General features: G+C 60.8%; 3 protein-coding genes across 11 annotated transcripts in view; 1 reads left to right on the top strand and 2 right to left on the bottom strand.

The window, feature by feature from the left end:
• The window catches only part of ADD1 (adducin 1), a 76586-nt gene extending 69375 nt beyond the window's left edge, over positions 1-7211 (top strand). For all 6 annotated transcript variants that reach the window (XM_060148827.1, XM_060148828.1, XM_060148826.1 and 3 more), the window contains 3 exons: positions 566-722; positions 3142-3240; positions 5274-7211. In XM_060148827.1, coding sequence (XP_060004810.1) covers positions 566-722; positions 3142-3240; positions 5274-5638 — 621 coding nt within the window. In that variant the 3' untranslated portion in view covers positions 5639-7211. The remainder of the gene's footprint in view (positions 1-565; positions 723-3141; positions 3241-5273) is intronic.
• Positions 4440-12982, bottom strand: part of LRPAP1 (LDL receptor related protein associated protein 1) — a 462538-nt gene continuing 453995 nt past the window's right edge. Inside the window, exon 9 of the transcript XR_009540456.1 lies at positions 4440-4453. The gene's annotated coding sequence lies outside the window, so the exon portion shown is untranslated. The remainder of the gene's footprint in view (positions 4454-12982) is intronic.
• MFSD10 (major facilitator superfamily domain containing 10) lies at positions 7711-11859 on the bottom strand. Of its 4 annotated transcripts, XM_060148841.1 has the most exons (13): positions 11710-11858; positions 11061-11278; positions 10863-10959; positions 10520-10623; positions 10107-10265; positions 9861-10022; positions 9431-9539; positions 9200-9311; positions 8833-8941; positions 8650-8740; positions 8477-8524; positions 8309-8398; positions 7711-8103 (listed from the first exon to the last, which is right to left on the bottom strand). In XM_060148841.1, the coding sequence occupies exons 2-13, from the start codon at positions 11232-11234 to the stop codon at positions 7991-7993; spliced, it is 1368 nt and encodes a 455-aa protein (XP_060004824.1). In that variant the 5' UTR covers positions 11235-11278; positions 11710-11858; the 3' UTR covers positions 7711-7990. The 4 variants fall into 4 exon arrangements, with proteins under 4 accessions (XP_060004824.1, XP_060004827.1, XP_060004826.1 ...); XM_060148844.1 differs by lacking the exon at positions 8309-8398 and having other exon boundaries at positions 11710-11859; XM_060148843.1 differs by lacking the exon at positions 8477-8524.

Here is a 12982-nt window from a genome sequence, read left to right as displayed (position 1 = left end):
GCTTCGCTTTGCTTAAGCTTTCTTTTTTCTTTTGTATAAATTCTTACACTTTTCCAAATTTCTCAGACAAGTGCTGGTGTTTTGTGACATTCTGTTACCTCTTAATGTTTTGCGGTAAGTTAACAGGATCTAGCTACAAATCAAATGCACAGTCAAAAGGACAGAACTTTTCTGTGCTCTTAGAGCATGAGCACATCTCCGAGCACGCCCATCTGAGTGTTGTGGTCATGACGTTTTCTGATTTGGGAGGAGGGTAGTCGACTTTAAAAGTCCCCTTTTCCATCCATCCCTGTCTGTCTGTGAGGGGATGGGCCTCTCCCTGGGGTGCTCTACACACTAGATCTGCACGTTGGTGCCTTTGCTTCTGAAATCTGAAGGACTTTCCTAGGAGTCTCTCCCCAGCTGCATGTGTTGCTCAGTCTTCTACTGCTGAAGGCTGCCGCTCAGCCTGAGCCTCAGGGCCTCTCAGGGATGTGTGTGCGCCCTGCCCCACCCTTGCCCGGGAGGAGGGACAGTCCTGGAGCGGCAGGGCTCTTGTAGACCAGCCGTCCCTTTCTGTCCGCAGGGCGAGCTGGTGACAGCCTCCAAGGCCATCATTGAGAAGGAGTACCAGCCCCACGTCATCGTGAGCACCACGGGCCCCAACCCCTTCAGCACGCTCACCGACCGCGAGCTGGACGACTACCGCAGAGCGGTGGAGCGCAAGCACAGGGGCCCCGAAGGTGAGCAGCCCCGTGGGTCCTGGGTGCAGGAGGAGGCAGGAGGACGTGCTCCGCGGGCTCCTCTCTCCTGGGCCGACTGTAGGTGGCCATGGAAGATAAGCGCAGCATGCCATTCCGTGCACATTCTGCTCTGCTCCCGGAGAGAGCGGAATAGAGCAGTCTGTTCCCAAGAACAAGGCCGCGTGTGGCGGAGGCCGGCCCGGGTCTGTGACCTGCGCCCCTGCACGCAGTGTCCTCCCACCTTCATCTCAGCTGAAGTCACGGCTTGGAGTTTTCTGACGGACTCCTTTCCTCCATAAGCCCGAGAGCTCCCTGGCTGGGCGTGGTCACAGGCCCAGGGACGAGCGAAACCCTGTGAAGGGTGTGGCCAATGCTGGTGCAGCCTTTGTTTCTCTCGGTAGCTCACTGACATAGGAGGTCATATTTTTGCAAAACATGTTGGGACTATTTTACAACAAAGGAAAGTAAACGGCTCTGAGAGCCAGAACCTCTGGGAGCAGCTTGTTTCAAACTTCAGGGGTTTTTTTTAACATCTTTATTGGGGTATAATTGCTTTACAGTGGTGTATACTTCAGGTTTTTAAAAGCACATCCAGACATTTTGAGAACTAAGAGAGAAGCCAGCCTCCCACTGCCTCTGACACGAAGGCTCATGGGTCTGAATCACTGTCCCTGAGTGCCCTGGGTTGGTTACCACGAGGACCCTGGGGCATGACGTCCCCTCCAGGAAGTTCATGCTGCTGTCCCCGGGACCTTAGTATGGACCACGCTTCTTCCTCTTGGGAGCAGCCCTCCTGGAATGGAAATCCCACAGTTACCCTCCAGGTCGATGGGGGACCATCCTGGGAACTATTCCTGCTTCAAACGCAACCTCTGATTTGCCCCAATTTAACTTTTTTTTTAGTCTTGTTTTAGACCGATTACATAATGCATCACATAGCTGCTATTGGAATTTGAGTTGTGCAAAAAAACTGCTGCTGAATTGTTTTTCAGTGTGTTACACCATCACTGCCTGTCGCTTGGTTATATATACATTAAAATTAAGGCTTGCTGCACATAGATTCAGAGTGAGCCTGATCTTCTGGTCACAGCACTGATTCTGATCATCTCCTGAGCGGTGCATGCAGCCCTGCAGAAAGCTCTGTCTGAGCTGTGGCCATAATTACTTGCCTTAGAGTAAGAACTGGTGTGTGGGCCTGAGCTATTGGTCCTGTAGCCTAATCCCAGTTCCTGGGCACATATATGTGTGTCTTCCCTTTGGACTCAGACCCTTCCAGTGTCTGGGAAACCTGGATTTTTTTTTTTTGTTTGTTTGAGTTAAACCACAAGATACAAATATTTCCTCTATATGTGAGGCTCCATGAGGAGTGATGTCACAGCAAGTGAGTGGATGTGCATGGGGACAGCTGTGATCATGCTGTGCGATCACAGAGCTGTCAGCAGTGGGAGTGGCAGCCAGGGGCCACTGCCAGGAAAGCCCTGCCCAGCACTGGTGCTGGCTCTGGGCACGGCGTGGGGGGCGGGCAGTGTGTGCCGCAGTGATCGCAGGCTGTCTGCGAGGCAGCACCTCAGGCACGAGGAAGAAAGCCCCTGGCCTTTGGCTGCTTTTCTGGCTGAAGGAATTTGTTCCCTCAGGCAGGAGGTGTGAATGCCTCTGTTTAGAGACACCTGGCTTCAGGAAGGGAGCTGCAGGCTTGGGGGACTTGGGGAGGCAAGTTGGTCCGAAGCTATTAACATGAAAAGTTTCAATGAGAGAAGGAGATTTAAGGCATTAAGATAATACTGGTATATATTTTTCCCTAAATGAGAGGTGGACTTGGAATCTTCTGGGTCCTGAGTCCTACCTAGTTCTTGTAATTTTTCCTCTGGTCCTTAGCATACTTCACTATAGAAAATAGAAATACGTGTTACAACTGCCAAATTTAAATTATTGGTAGAAAATGCTCTAAATAACAAATTAAAACCAAGGTCACACTCCTGTAATGTTGCCTGAGGTGGCAAGTAGGGCGAGGGTGCTTGGGACCCTGGGCTCTTGCCCAGCAGTGGGAGAGGCAGGATGGTGAGGACATGGGGAGGGGCCCCTCACTAGAGGACAGGAGAGGACAGGCGGGGGGTCACGGGTCACAGCCCGTCACAGAGGCAGCTCTGGCAGATTCTCAAACCGAGATCCACAGCCCAGTCAGGAGTGGCTTCCTTTGTCCTCTTGGGTAGGGATGGGGAAAAGGTTGAGGCCAGCGGCTGCGAGCCCTTCCCTTCTTGGGCTCTTGCTTGCGGCCTGAGCAGCGCCCCCGCCCCCCCGCCCTCCCCGAGGCAGCCCGATGGGCAGGGCGGGAGGCCCGTCCGCCCAGGAGGGGGCGAGGGGAGGCCCGCCGTGTCCAAAGGCCTTCACCGTGCTCTTTCCGCCCTCTGTGCACCTGCAGAGAATCTGGACGAGACTAGAGAAGACAAAGAAGAGAGCCCTCCAGAGCCCCCTGCTGCCCCCCACGCTCCCCCGAGCGCCCCCATCAAGCTGGAGGAAGGTGAGCCCTGGGGTGGAGGTGGGTGTGCGGCTGCCCCGTGTGGGAGGGTGGTGCACGGCCGCCGGGGGCGGCATCGCCAGGAGGGGCCGAACTTCGTGGCTTTGTGTAAGAAAAGCAGCTGAGTGTGGCAGTAGTTGAACTGACACGTAACAGCCGAGTGCGTTTGCATGGAAACCAGTACATCATCCGCTCTGAGCTTGCCCAGCCTCCTCCGCTCCCGTGTTGGTTCTGTCCGGGGTAACTTGAGGCCACACAGATTCGTTAGCGTGACGTCACAGGTGGGAGGACAGTCGTTGGGGATCGGAACCTGCCTTCATTCTCGATGTCAGTTTTGCCCACTGCTTGCACGTTTCCTAAACCTTCCTGTGCTCGGATCAGCCCCGGAAACGTCCTCTGTTGTGTCTGGGCCACAGGGCTGCATTCTTTGGCCATATTTCCCAGTCCGTGGAGAGTGCCCGCCTCCCCTGGCCTCCCAGACCACCCACCGTGTTTCTGTGACATGTGGCCTGCGTGTCTGTCCCTCGGTCTTGTACGTTGTGCTTCCCGTGCCTGTCGGGAGCCTGTGGCCCACCTCCTGCCCTTTTCTGTGTCCACAAGAATGGCCTGGCCATTCTCCTTCTGTAACCCGATGGCTGTGACTGAATGCATAGATTCTCTACCTGTGCTTTTCTCTTCCTGTGGCTGCGTTACAAACAGGAGGTGGATGTGCTAAAGAGTACCTGTTACCATAGTAAGTACCGCCTGCTGCCTGGCCCTCTGCTGTTTAATTGGAATTTCCCTGTGCTTTGCCTCATTCCTCTGCTTCTTTGTTGCTTATTAATTTTTGTTTTTTGTTTATTCAAAATAAAAACAAAGGCCCTTCTTCTACCCAGTTCCTCCATTCTGGGCAGTGGCCTTCCTGGAAGGGGCTGGGTCCCCCTGAGCTGTGTGGTGGGCAGCCTGTCCTCGAGTCCCCCCAGGGCCGAGGTGGCACTGCTCCAAGCACTCTGGGTCCCAGCAGTTTCAGGACCACGTGGCCCTGCTGAGCCTCCGAGACAAGTCCAAGCTAGACTCAGGCTGGGATTTTGCCACCTGCTGCGCGGGGGTCGCATGCGTTTGGATCTCTGCTTAGACTGGGTGCTTAAGCTTAATTTGAGGGGGTGGAAGAGTGACATTTGGTGCTGTTTTCCCAATGTGACATTTGTCAGATGGTCAGAGTTCCCCTGAGCACCCACAGGCCACCTCTGCATGCTTCGCGGAGCGAGTCCTAACTGCTCCCGCCCAGTCCCGTGCAGCCGCGCCTCCGCAGCTCAGCCCAGCCTCTGGTCACCTCCGGGCGTTTGGCTAGATTTCCAGGCACTGAAGGTTTGCTGTTGCCTAACCTGCCAGTGGCTGGTACCTTGGTGGACTATTTTAAAAAATCTACAAAACTGGTTTCCCCCAGGGTCAGTTAGAAACCAGTCCTCAGGCTGTTTCTTTAAAGTAAGTTCCATTTGGTTCTTTTATGTTTCCATGTTCAAATTGTTAAGGGGGCTTGAATTTTTTGTCCCTTCCCTTAGCGTTCATCTCTTTTTTAACTCTCCAGCCTAAAATGGCCTTTGTTTGGTGTTGATGTTGGTCTGGGAATCAGCTCGTAGTTTTCTACCAGCTGCCGCAGCTTTACATAGTTGTCTCCCTGGGGGAGACCAGGTGTCGTGGATACAAATTTAGGCTTGATTTCAGGATTACTAACACACGTCCTTTAAAAGCGTTCAGGTGTTTAGCGCAGACGTTGCAATACTGAAAATGTTTCCACTTGCCTTCGTCACCGTCTCTGTGACCGGGGACCGAAGCCCTGGGACGGTGTCTGGCTTTGTCAGCACGTTGTCCATGAGAAGGAGCTAAAAACCACCCTGAGGTTGAGCCCCCGTTTTGCACTGTAAGCTGCAGCCAGCCTGAAGCAGAGTAGATCCTGCTGACAGCTTCTCACTCTTGTTTGGTGCAGGGCGCTGGCCATCCCCCTGGGAGGTCCAGGCAGTCGCCCTCTAACCCCGCCTCTCCCACCCCTCCCCCAGACCTGCCGCAGGAGCCGGCTTCGGGAGACAACAGCGATGCCGCCACCTTCACGCAGACTCTCCCTGACCTGTCCCCTGAGGAGCCTTCAGAAGCGCTCTGCTTCCCGACACTGGAGGAGGAGGAGGAGGAAGAGGGGCTTTGTGAAGCCGGGGGCCCTCCAGGCCCCACCAGGTCCCCTTCAGCGGCCATCCCTGAGCCAGTCACAGCCCAGGCGGCTGACGAGGCCGCCGCCCCGGCTGCCGAGGAGGGGGCTGCTGTGGACCCTGGCAGTGATGGGTCTCCGGGCAAGTCCCCCTCCAAAAAGAAGAAGAAATTCCGCACTCCCTCCTTCCTGAAGAAGAGCAAGAAAAGGAGTGACTCCTGAAGGCCCTTCCTGCACAAACCGATGCCACCAGGCTGTCCCCGATTGTGTCTTGTGCCCTGTCTTCTTGTGTAATGGAATGCAAAAGGCCCACCCCTGCATAGCTAGCGCTCCCCTCGCGGCGTGACCGAATCCCCACGGAGACCGGTGCTAACCTTGTGCGCGCGCAGCGGCCCGGCCGGCAGCCTCAGGTGCCGGGGGAGACTTGGTCTCTGCGTCCACCTCCGAGCCCTGCCCTGCAGGGACCAGCATCTCGGCCCATCTCATGAGCCCTTCGGGGACACGCTGTCCCCAGGGGCTTAGCTAAGTCCGGGTTCTGGCTGGGTCGGGGGTGGCCCTGCCAGCTCTGGCCTCCACCGCTCTTGCTGTCCTTCTCTTGTGAAGTAATCCGCGGCCCACCTCTGCTAGGCTCCCTTCAGCCCGAGGTCTCGGGTGACTGCATCACACCTGTAGCTTCTTGCTGGCATTATCTGCTCAGTGATCTCATTTGTTCGGATACACAAAGCCTTGGTCCTGTGAGAACACTCGTGTCCCCGCCAATGGCCCAGGCCACCGTGGCGGACTTTTTGAGAGGTGGGTTTGGGCTGAGCCGGCAGTCCCAGCAGCGGACAGGCCTATGTACACCCAGGTAACCTACGCATGGTCTCACCGGCCCCCCGCGGCCAAAGCCAGACTTGGGGCTCCGTTCCTTACTCACTGGGGGCTCTCGATTCCCTGTCATAGGGAAGGTGCATCAGGAGGGGAAGAGTGCTTTCTAGATGTTCTTTCAGAAAGTCTGCAGTTCACCCTACACACTGTGAGCGAACGGTCTGCGTTGTGCTTCGTTTTCTCCCCAGGGCCTGTGGCAGAGCGCAGCAGGGCTCCACGCGCTGTCCTGGGGGGTCTGCTCTTAACCGCGGCTCGGCTCGGCCTGGAGGGTACCCTCACTTTGACAGAAGGCAGTTCGGGGTAGGAGTTGGCCCCAGGGGTCCCACCTGACGCCCTGTGCAGTCACTGGTGGAGCCCACCTCCTGCCCTCCAGCACCACGGTGAATTTCACTGCACTCACATCCCTGGAAGATAGCGGCTAGCTGCTTAGTGGGAACTAGTGGGTGGCCAGGTGTCTCTTCGACAGTGACCTGTCCCAGGAGCTCCAGTGCCAGCCTGTCTCCCAGACAGGTCCCCAGGAGGGGGGAGGGGCCCTCGGGGGACCCAGTGCCCGACGTGGGCTCAGGTCCCACACACTCGACACCCAGGCAGGACCTGAAGCGGCTGCATGGCGCTGACCTCTGCTTCGAGCTTACTGGCAGGCAAGCCACTTCTCTCCTGTGTATCGTTCCATTGCCAAGATGGTGGTAGAGCTCTCCACCCTCACCCTGCACCTCAGTTAACCATGGGCTCTTCCTTTCATCCCTTCTTCTGACCCCAGGTATGCAATGACTTTAATTTCATTTTTATAGTTTAACTCTTTGTATTACAACATGAAGTTTAGTTGCATATACAGACACAGGCTCGGGAGGACAACTTCTACAGCCTTTCTTCACTGTAACATGTTTTACTCACAAATAAAATTCTTTAAGCAGTTTCCTTGTCTAAACTTGGGAAGCAGTCTTGCATCTTAATTCCTTTTCTTTGTTCCTTTAAAATAGGACTTCAGAAGTTTATCTTATGTTCTAAAAAAAGATCCCACGCAGTTTGTCACTTTGGACCACGGAGGACTCTCTACCTGGAAGTGCCCTGCCCCAGTGCCCGCTTGTTCTTCCACAGGGCGCGGAGGGCAGGGTCCAGGCGAGGTGGGGGGGGGGCAAGCGGAAGGGTCGCTCCTCCCCAGTCTGCCAGGGTGCAGGACACCCCCCATGTACCACCTGGTAAGCGCTGACCCCGGGGCGGGGGCGGGGGCAGGGGCAGCCCTTCATCTGCCTGTCCACCCCTCCCTACAGTGCAGAAGGGAGGGAAACGGGCCTGGGCAAAGCCTCGTGCTCTTCCGGACCGTGGAGCTGTAATGTGTGTTCAGCTCAAGCTGCTTCTCCTAGTGCCTGGGGGGTCTCCCTGGGCAGTGGGTGTGTCGAGGCAGAGCTGTGCACTGGAGGAAGGCACTGGGTATAACACAGCTGCTTTATTTGGTCATTCAGAGGCCTGGCTGAACGCTGTGTCACTAAGTATAAAAGACAAGTGAACAGAAAGCCTGGAAGGTTTCGGAGTCTGATCCCAGCAGGCAGGTCCACACAGGAGTGTCACAGGCACAAGTGCGAGTCCTGGGCCGCCCCAGGCTGGGGGGCGGGGAGGGAGGGGTCAGGCGGGCAGTGGGGAGCCGTCCTGGCCCAGGCCTCCCACTCCCTGCGTTGGCTGCCCCGCTCTGGGGTAGGCGTGGCTCGGCTACTCGGCCTTGAGCGTTGCTGCCGGTCTCAGCTTCCGCAGGAGGGAGAAGGGGAGCAGGAAGAGCCCCGCGCACACAGTGTAGCAGCCCTGCGCCCCGGCCAGCCAGTACGCTGTGGAGACAGCAGGGGGTGATGGCGACGGTCCCCGCCCAGGTCCCTGCCCACAGGACAGTGGGGCTGAGCCAGGGGTTCAGTAGCTGGGACCAAGGCCGCCAGCAGGGGCTGTGTGGCCTCCAGCTCGGGCCAGCAGCCCCCTGGCCTGGCGGGGCCTCTCCAAGCGCCTAGCACGCCCTGAGTGCTGTCGCGCGGCCCTCACCTGAGGCGGCCACCATGGGCCCCAGAGCCCTGGCCAGGGCGCCCAAGCTTCGCAGCGTGCCCATGACCACACCCTTCTGCCCGGGAGAGCCTGTGGGGGAAAGGGGAGAGGCCGTCAGGTGCTTGTGGGCCACCCAGGGTGACCTCAGGCAAGGGAAGGGCCTCTCACCATAGCTGGCGACCACAGAGGACAGGCAGGGCACCACGATGGCAGCGGCTGGTAGGGGACATCAGGGAGGCGCCCGTCAGCCTGGAGGAGGAGCCGACAGGGGTGCGACCCTCCAGGATTCCCGGCCGCCGGCCCCTGACCGCACCCCCGCCAGCCTGGGCAGGGCCACTCACCGAAGGAGTAGAGCAGCAGCCCTAGGCCCAGCACGGGCAGCGTGTGCCCCCAACCGATGAGAAGGAAGGCGGGGACGAGCAGCAGGATGGCCTGCGGGCGGCACAGCTGGTCTCAGGACCACCCCACTGCCTCTGCAGAGCTCGGGGCGCCGCCTGCCCCCACGCCCAGGGGAGCCCCCGTACCCGCTTCACAGCTGCGATCTCCCCGCCAGGGCTGATCCGCCGGGCGTAGGCGCCCTGGATGGTGGCCATCGTGAGGCCGATGAAGAAAAACATCTTTCCCTGCTCTAGGCTGGGAGGGGTGAGCTGTCAGCACCCCTTCCCTGCTGCGCCCGTGCTGCTCACACGGAGAGCCAGGCAGCCTGGGTGACGGCCCGTGCGTCACCCGTCCTCGGCGCGAGGCACCGCCCGCCCCGGGATCCCGGGCTGGGCCCCGGGGGACAGGCCAAGGTGGGAGTCAGCCCTGAAGCAGCGGGGCTGCGGGGCCTCGGGATGGGGAGAGGGCAGGGCGTGCCCAGGCAGGGTCCTGGCAGGGGCCCCACACTCCCACCTGCTGAACTGGAAGCGCTGGTGCACGAGGAAGCTCAGCGTGAACTCCAGGCCCGAGAACAGGAAAAGATAGAGGAAGTAGACCAGGCCCAGCAGGCGCAGGCTGCCCAGCCCTGCCGAGCAGCGGAAAGGCACGTCAGCGGAAAGGGGGCCCCGAGCAGCTGGCGGGGGGACGCTGGGCAGCCCGAGGGAGCCACAGCCCCACCCTCACGAGGGGGGGCCTGCTCCTTACTGACTCCGGTGGGCGGGTCCGGGCCACGTGCCACGACTGAGAAGCAGAGCAGGGCCAGAGGACTGAGCAGGTCAACAGCAGCTCGGAAGCCCAGCGTGATGGACGGTGCCTGGAGGGGACAGGATTGAGGAGCCTGTGACGAAGCTGGTGGCGTCCCCAGGCCTCGCAGCCTGGGGGGAGGGGGCTTGACCCGAACCAGCTTGGCCCCTGCCCCCTGCAAGGCCCTGGCAGGCCCGGCCCCCAGTCTACCTGCCAGGCTTTGGAGGTGTAGGGGGTCTGGGGGACGCAGGGGCCCCAGGAGGCACTGTGGTCCCAAGAGCGTCTGGACACCAGAAGCGGGCAGCTCGGCCTCCCCAGCACCTGGGCCCGCGACGGGCCTCCCCGCAGGCCCCGGAAGCGAGCCCCTGTGCCTGTCTGGCTCCCACCTTACCCGCTTCTCCGGGGGCAGCGTCTCTGGCAAGAAGCAGCAGATGAACAGCAGATCGGAGACCGCGAAGAGCAGGGCCAACCAGGGCGCCGTCTCCACGGGCAGGGAGGCGCCGAGCATGGGGCCCAGCGTGAAGGCCAAAGAGAAGGCCACCCCGATGACTGCCTGAGGAGAAGACTGCCTGAGCCAAGCAGGGAGACCCAGGCCCCGGAGCCCCTCCACCCGCTAAGCCCCCCAGAGTGCACTCACCATGCCCCTGCTGCGGGCAGGAGACGAGCCCAGGTCGGCGACAATGGCGGTGGAGAGGCTGACGTTCCCCTTGCTGATGCCCCCAATCATCCTGGAGACCAGGAAGGCCGCAAAGCTCTTCGAAGTGGCCCACACGGCATACGAGGTGGCCAGGCCTGCCTGCCTCAGGGCGGGGACCAAGGGCGGGCATGGTCACTGGAGGCCAGGAGGAGCCCACAGCGGGGCCAGCGAGCCCAAGCAGTGCCCTGGGACCCTGTCCTGTTCTGCAGCATCCAAGGGCCACTTGTGTTCCCAACGTCCCCGTGGCAGGAGAAGCCACTGCCCCCCCAAACGCCACCCCCAGGGGGCAACGAGGGCCAACGAGGGGCCCTGCTGGTGGGCGGGAAGAAGCTCCCGTCTGTGGGCACCCGTACCAGGGACAGCAGCATCACCGGGCGCCTCCCCAGGCAGTCAGAGATGGCCCCCGTGAGGGGCGCTGACAGGAACTGCAGGAAGCAGAAGATGGAGCCAATCAGACCTGGAAGACACAGAGATCACAGTCACCACACTGCCCAGTCCCCAAGAGTCGGACCATGCTGGGCCCTGCACCCCCAGGCCGTGGACCTTGAGCTGAGACGGCCCCAAAACCGCCCACCTGGAGAAAGAACAGACAGTACCCAGGAGCGAGAATATGAGAACCAAGACCTGGGACTGAGAAGGGAGGGACCAGGAAGGCAGGACCCGAATGGGCCCCCAGCCCTGGCTCAAGAACCATACCTCCGAACAGGACGCTGTTGTACCTCTTCTCGGCTGGCATCCCAATGGCTGAAGCAAACCAGTCCACCCCGCGCTGCCACGAGCCATAAAGAGGATCCTAGGGCACAAGGAAGTGTGACGGGCTGGGGAGTCCCTGAGGGGCTTGGAGCAATGGACAGCCATCGGCGGTGAAGCGGCATCGGGACCGGGGGTGCTCACCTGCGCACGGCCGTGGCTCTCCAGCAGCGCAGGCAGCAGGGGCAGCAGCAAGGTGAAGGCCAGGAGGTCCAGCAGGAGGCCGAGGAACACCACAGCGACCACCCGGGTTTCGGGTGCCGGCTGCTGGTGGATGGGCGGGCGCGGGGTGCAACTCCCGCCGGCTCCCCAGCCCATGATGGGGGCCGCTCCGATCCGGCCTGGCTGAGCGTGTGGCGGCTCTGCAAGACGGCACGTCGCACGAGGGCACGTTTGGGTACCCCAGCCCCACACCCACCTACCTGGGGGGGGAAACAGACCCCAGCTCCCGCCGTGCCCCAAACCCGCGAAGAGCTAGCGAGCGCCTAAAGGGTCTGCCTGCCCCGTGACCCAACACAGGAGTCCCTCTGTGCACCCTTCCCCCGACCCTGGGCAGCAGGAAACGCAGGCTGCGGGCGTTACGCAAAGAAGCCGCAGCCCCGGAGGCCAACCGTCCCAGGGGCCGGGGTGGGGCATCGCGGCTCCGGTACCTCCCCGCCCCCGCCGCCACCCCACGGTCCCGGGCGGAGCGGCTGGGGAAACTGAGGCCCGGGCGGGCGGCGGGGGCGGCCCCGCGAGCCGGAGAACAAGACACCCGCCCATCCCTGGTCGCGCGCCCCGTCCCGTCCTGCACCTGCGGGTTCCGCGCTCCGCACAAACGGACGGACGGAAGGAAGCGGAATGGACCGGCGGGCGGACAGCGCACGCCGACCACGCCACGCCCGCCCGGAAGTGGGCGTGTCTCCCAGTCGGAAGTGGGCGGCCCTGCGCGCCCTCTTCCGGCCGCTGGGCGGGGCCTCGGCCGGTCCTCCAAGGCCGCGCGACTTGGCCCTATAACGGGTCCGGCAGCGGCTTACCGGCGGGAAGGCATCCAACCGGAGGCGCCTGACAGGCCACAGTTCCATTTGCCCCCGGACACTGCGCCCGAGTGACGACCCGCCCGCTGAGGACCTCGGGGTTTTGGGCGCTCCGTCTGGAGGGCCGTTGGGCGGGGTCCACCCTGACCGGACCCTCCTCACATCGTCCACTCCCGTCCAAAATACGCCCGCAGATGCGCGGGGGCGCGGGGGCGCGGGTTCGCCCACCCTGGGGCCTCGGCCGGGCCGGCGAGGAGGAGGGGGCGTGAGGTCAGGACTTTCCGGTGCCCCGCCTGCCCCGGGGTCAGCGGGGAGGAGCAGGTGCCCCCAGGGCGCGCTCGGTCCTGGGGCCGCGCCGGGGGAGACCCCACGGCAGCTGGAGGTTCTGGACTTCTGGACCTGCCAGCACCTCCTGCTTCCCTTCCGTCCCTTGAAATTCAGGCGTCTGTGGCCGAACTATCCGGAAGGACAGTCCACCCCGTCAGCTCAGCACTCATGCACCTCTCCGAAAACGACACTAAATTTCAAACATCCAAGCAGTCACACTTTGCCTAACATATAATTGTTCCACCTACGACCAAAGAGAACACGTGTTAGCTCTCCCTGAGGACACGCGTTCCTTTATGGAGGCTCAGGGGATGCTCGCCTCTTCCACCTGAGCCGTGCTACCCCCCCTTAGAAGCCTGCACGTGACACAGCGGAGGTAAGAGCTGGTGGGCGCGCGGCAGAGGGGAGGAAGAGCTGGGCAATATGTCGGCAGATGTACTCACATGGAAACACTCTGGCTTCATAACCACCTTCTTCCACGACCCCTTCTACACACGCCCCTTGGCAAGGAGTAGGAGGCAGGGTTGGGACGGGCCATCCACATGGATACTGACATTTCCAAGGACTGTCCCTGCAGTGGAGTGGAGAGGCCAGGGTGGGCAGAGGTGGGTGTGCTCGGGCGACCCAGGACCCAAAGCTGGGGCTTTATCAGCTTGTTGCTGGCACGTTCCACCGCCACCCGGGATCAGCGGCTTGGCGAATTTAAGTAGCAACAGCTGCAGG

Source organism: Lagenorhynchus albirostris, chromosome 4 (genome assembly GCF_949774975.1).
Source record: "Lagenorhynchus albirostris chromosome 4, mLagAlb1.1, whole genome shotgun sequence".
NCBI classification, from domain to species: domain Eukaryota; kingdom Metazoa; phylum Chordata; class Mammalia; order Artiodactyla; family Delphinidae; genus Lagenorhynchus; species Lagenorhynchus albirostris.
Note: the sequence above shows the minus strand (reverse complement) of the source record. Positions and strands in the feature narration are given on the sequence as shown.

What these genes read in the sequence shown, in the direction of transcription:
- MFSD10 (XM_060148841.1), bottom strand. Translation starts at nt 11,234, where the DNA reads ATGGGCTGGGGAGCCGGCGGGAGTTGCACCCCGCGCCCGCCCATCCAC. An exon ending in GGACCCGCCCACCGGAGTCA is followed by an intron (nt 9,312 to 9,430) that starts GTAAGGAGCAGG and finishes GCTGCTCGGCAG; the next exon opens with GGCTGGGCAGCCTGCGCCTG. An exon ending in AGATCGCAGCTGTGAAGCGG is followed by an intron (nt 8,741 to 8,832) that starts GTACGGGGGCTC and finishes TGCCGCCCGCAG; the next exon opens with GCCATCCTGCTGCTCGTCCC.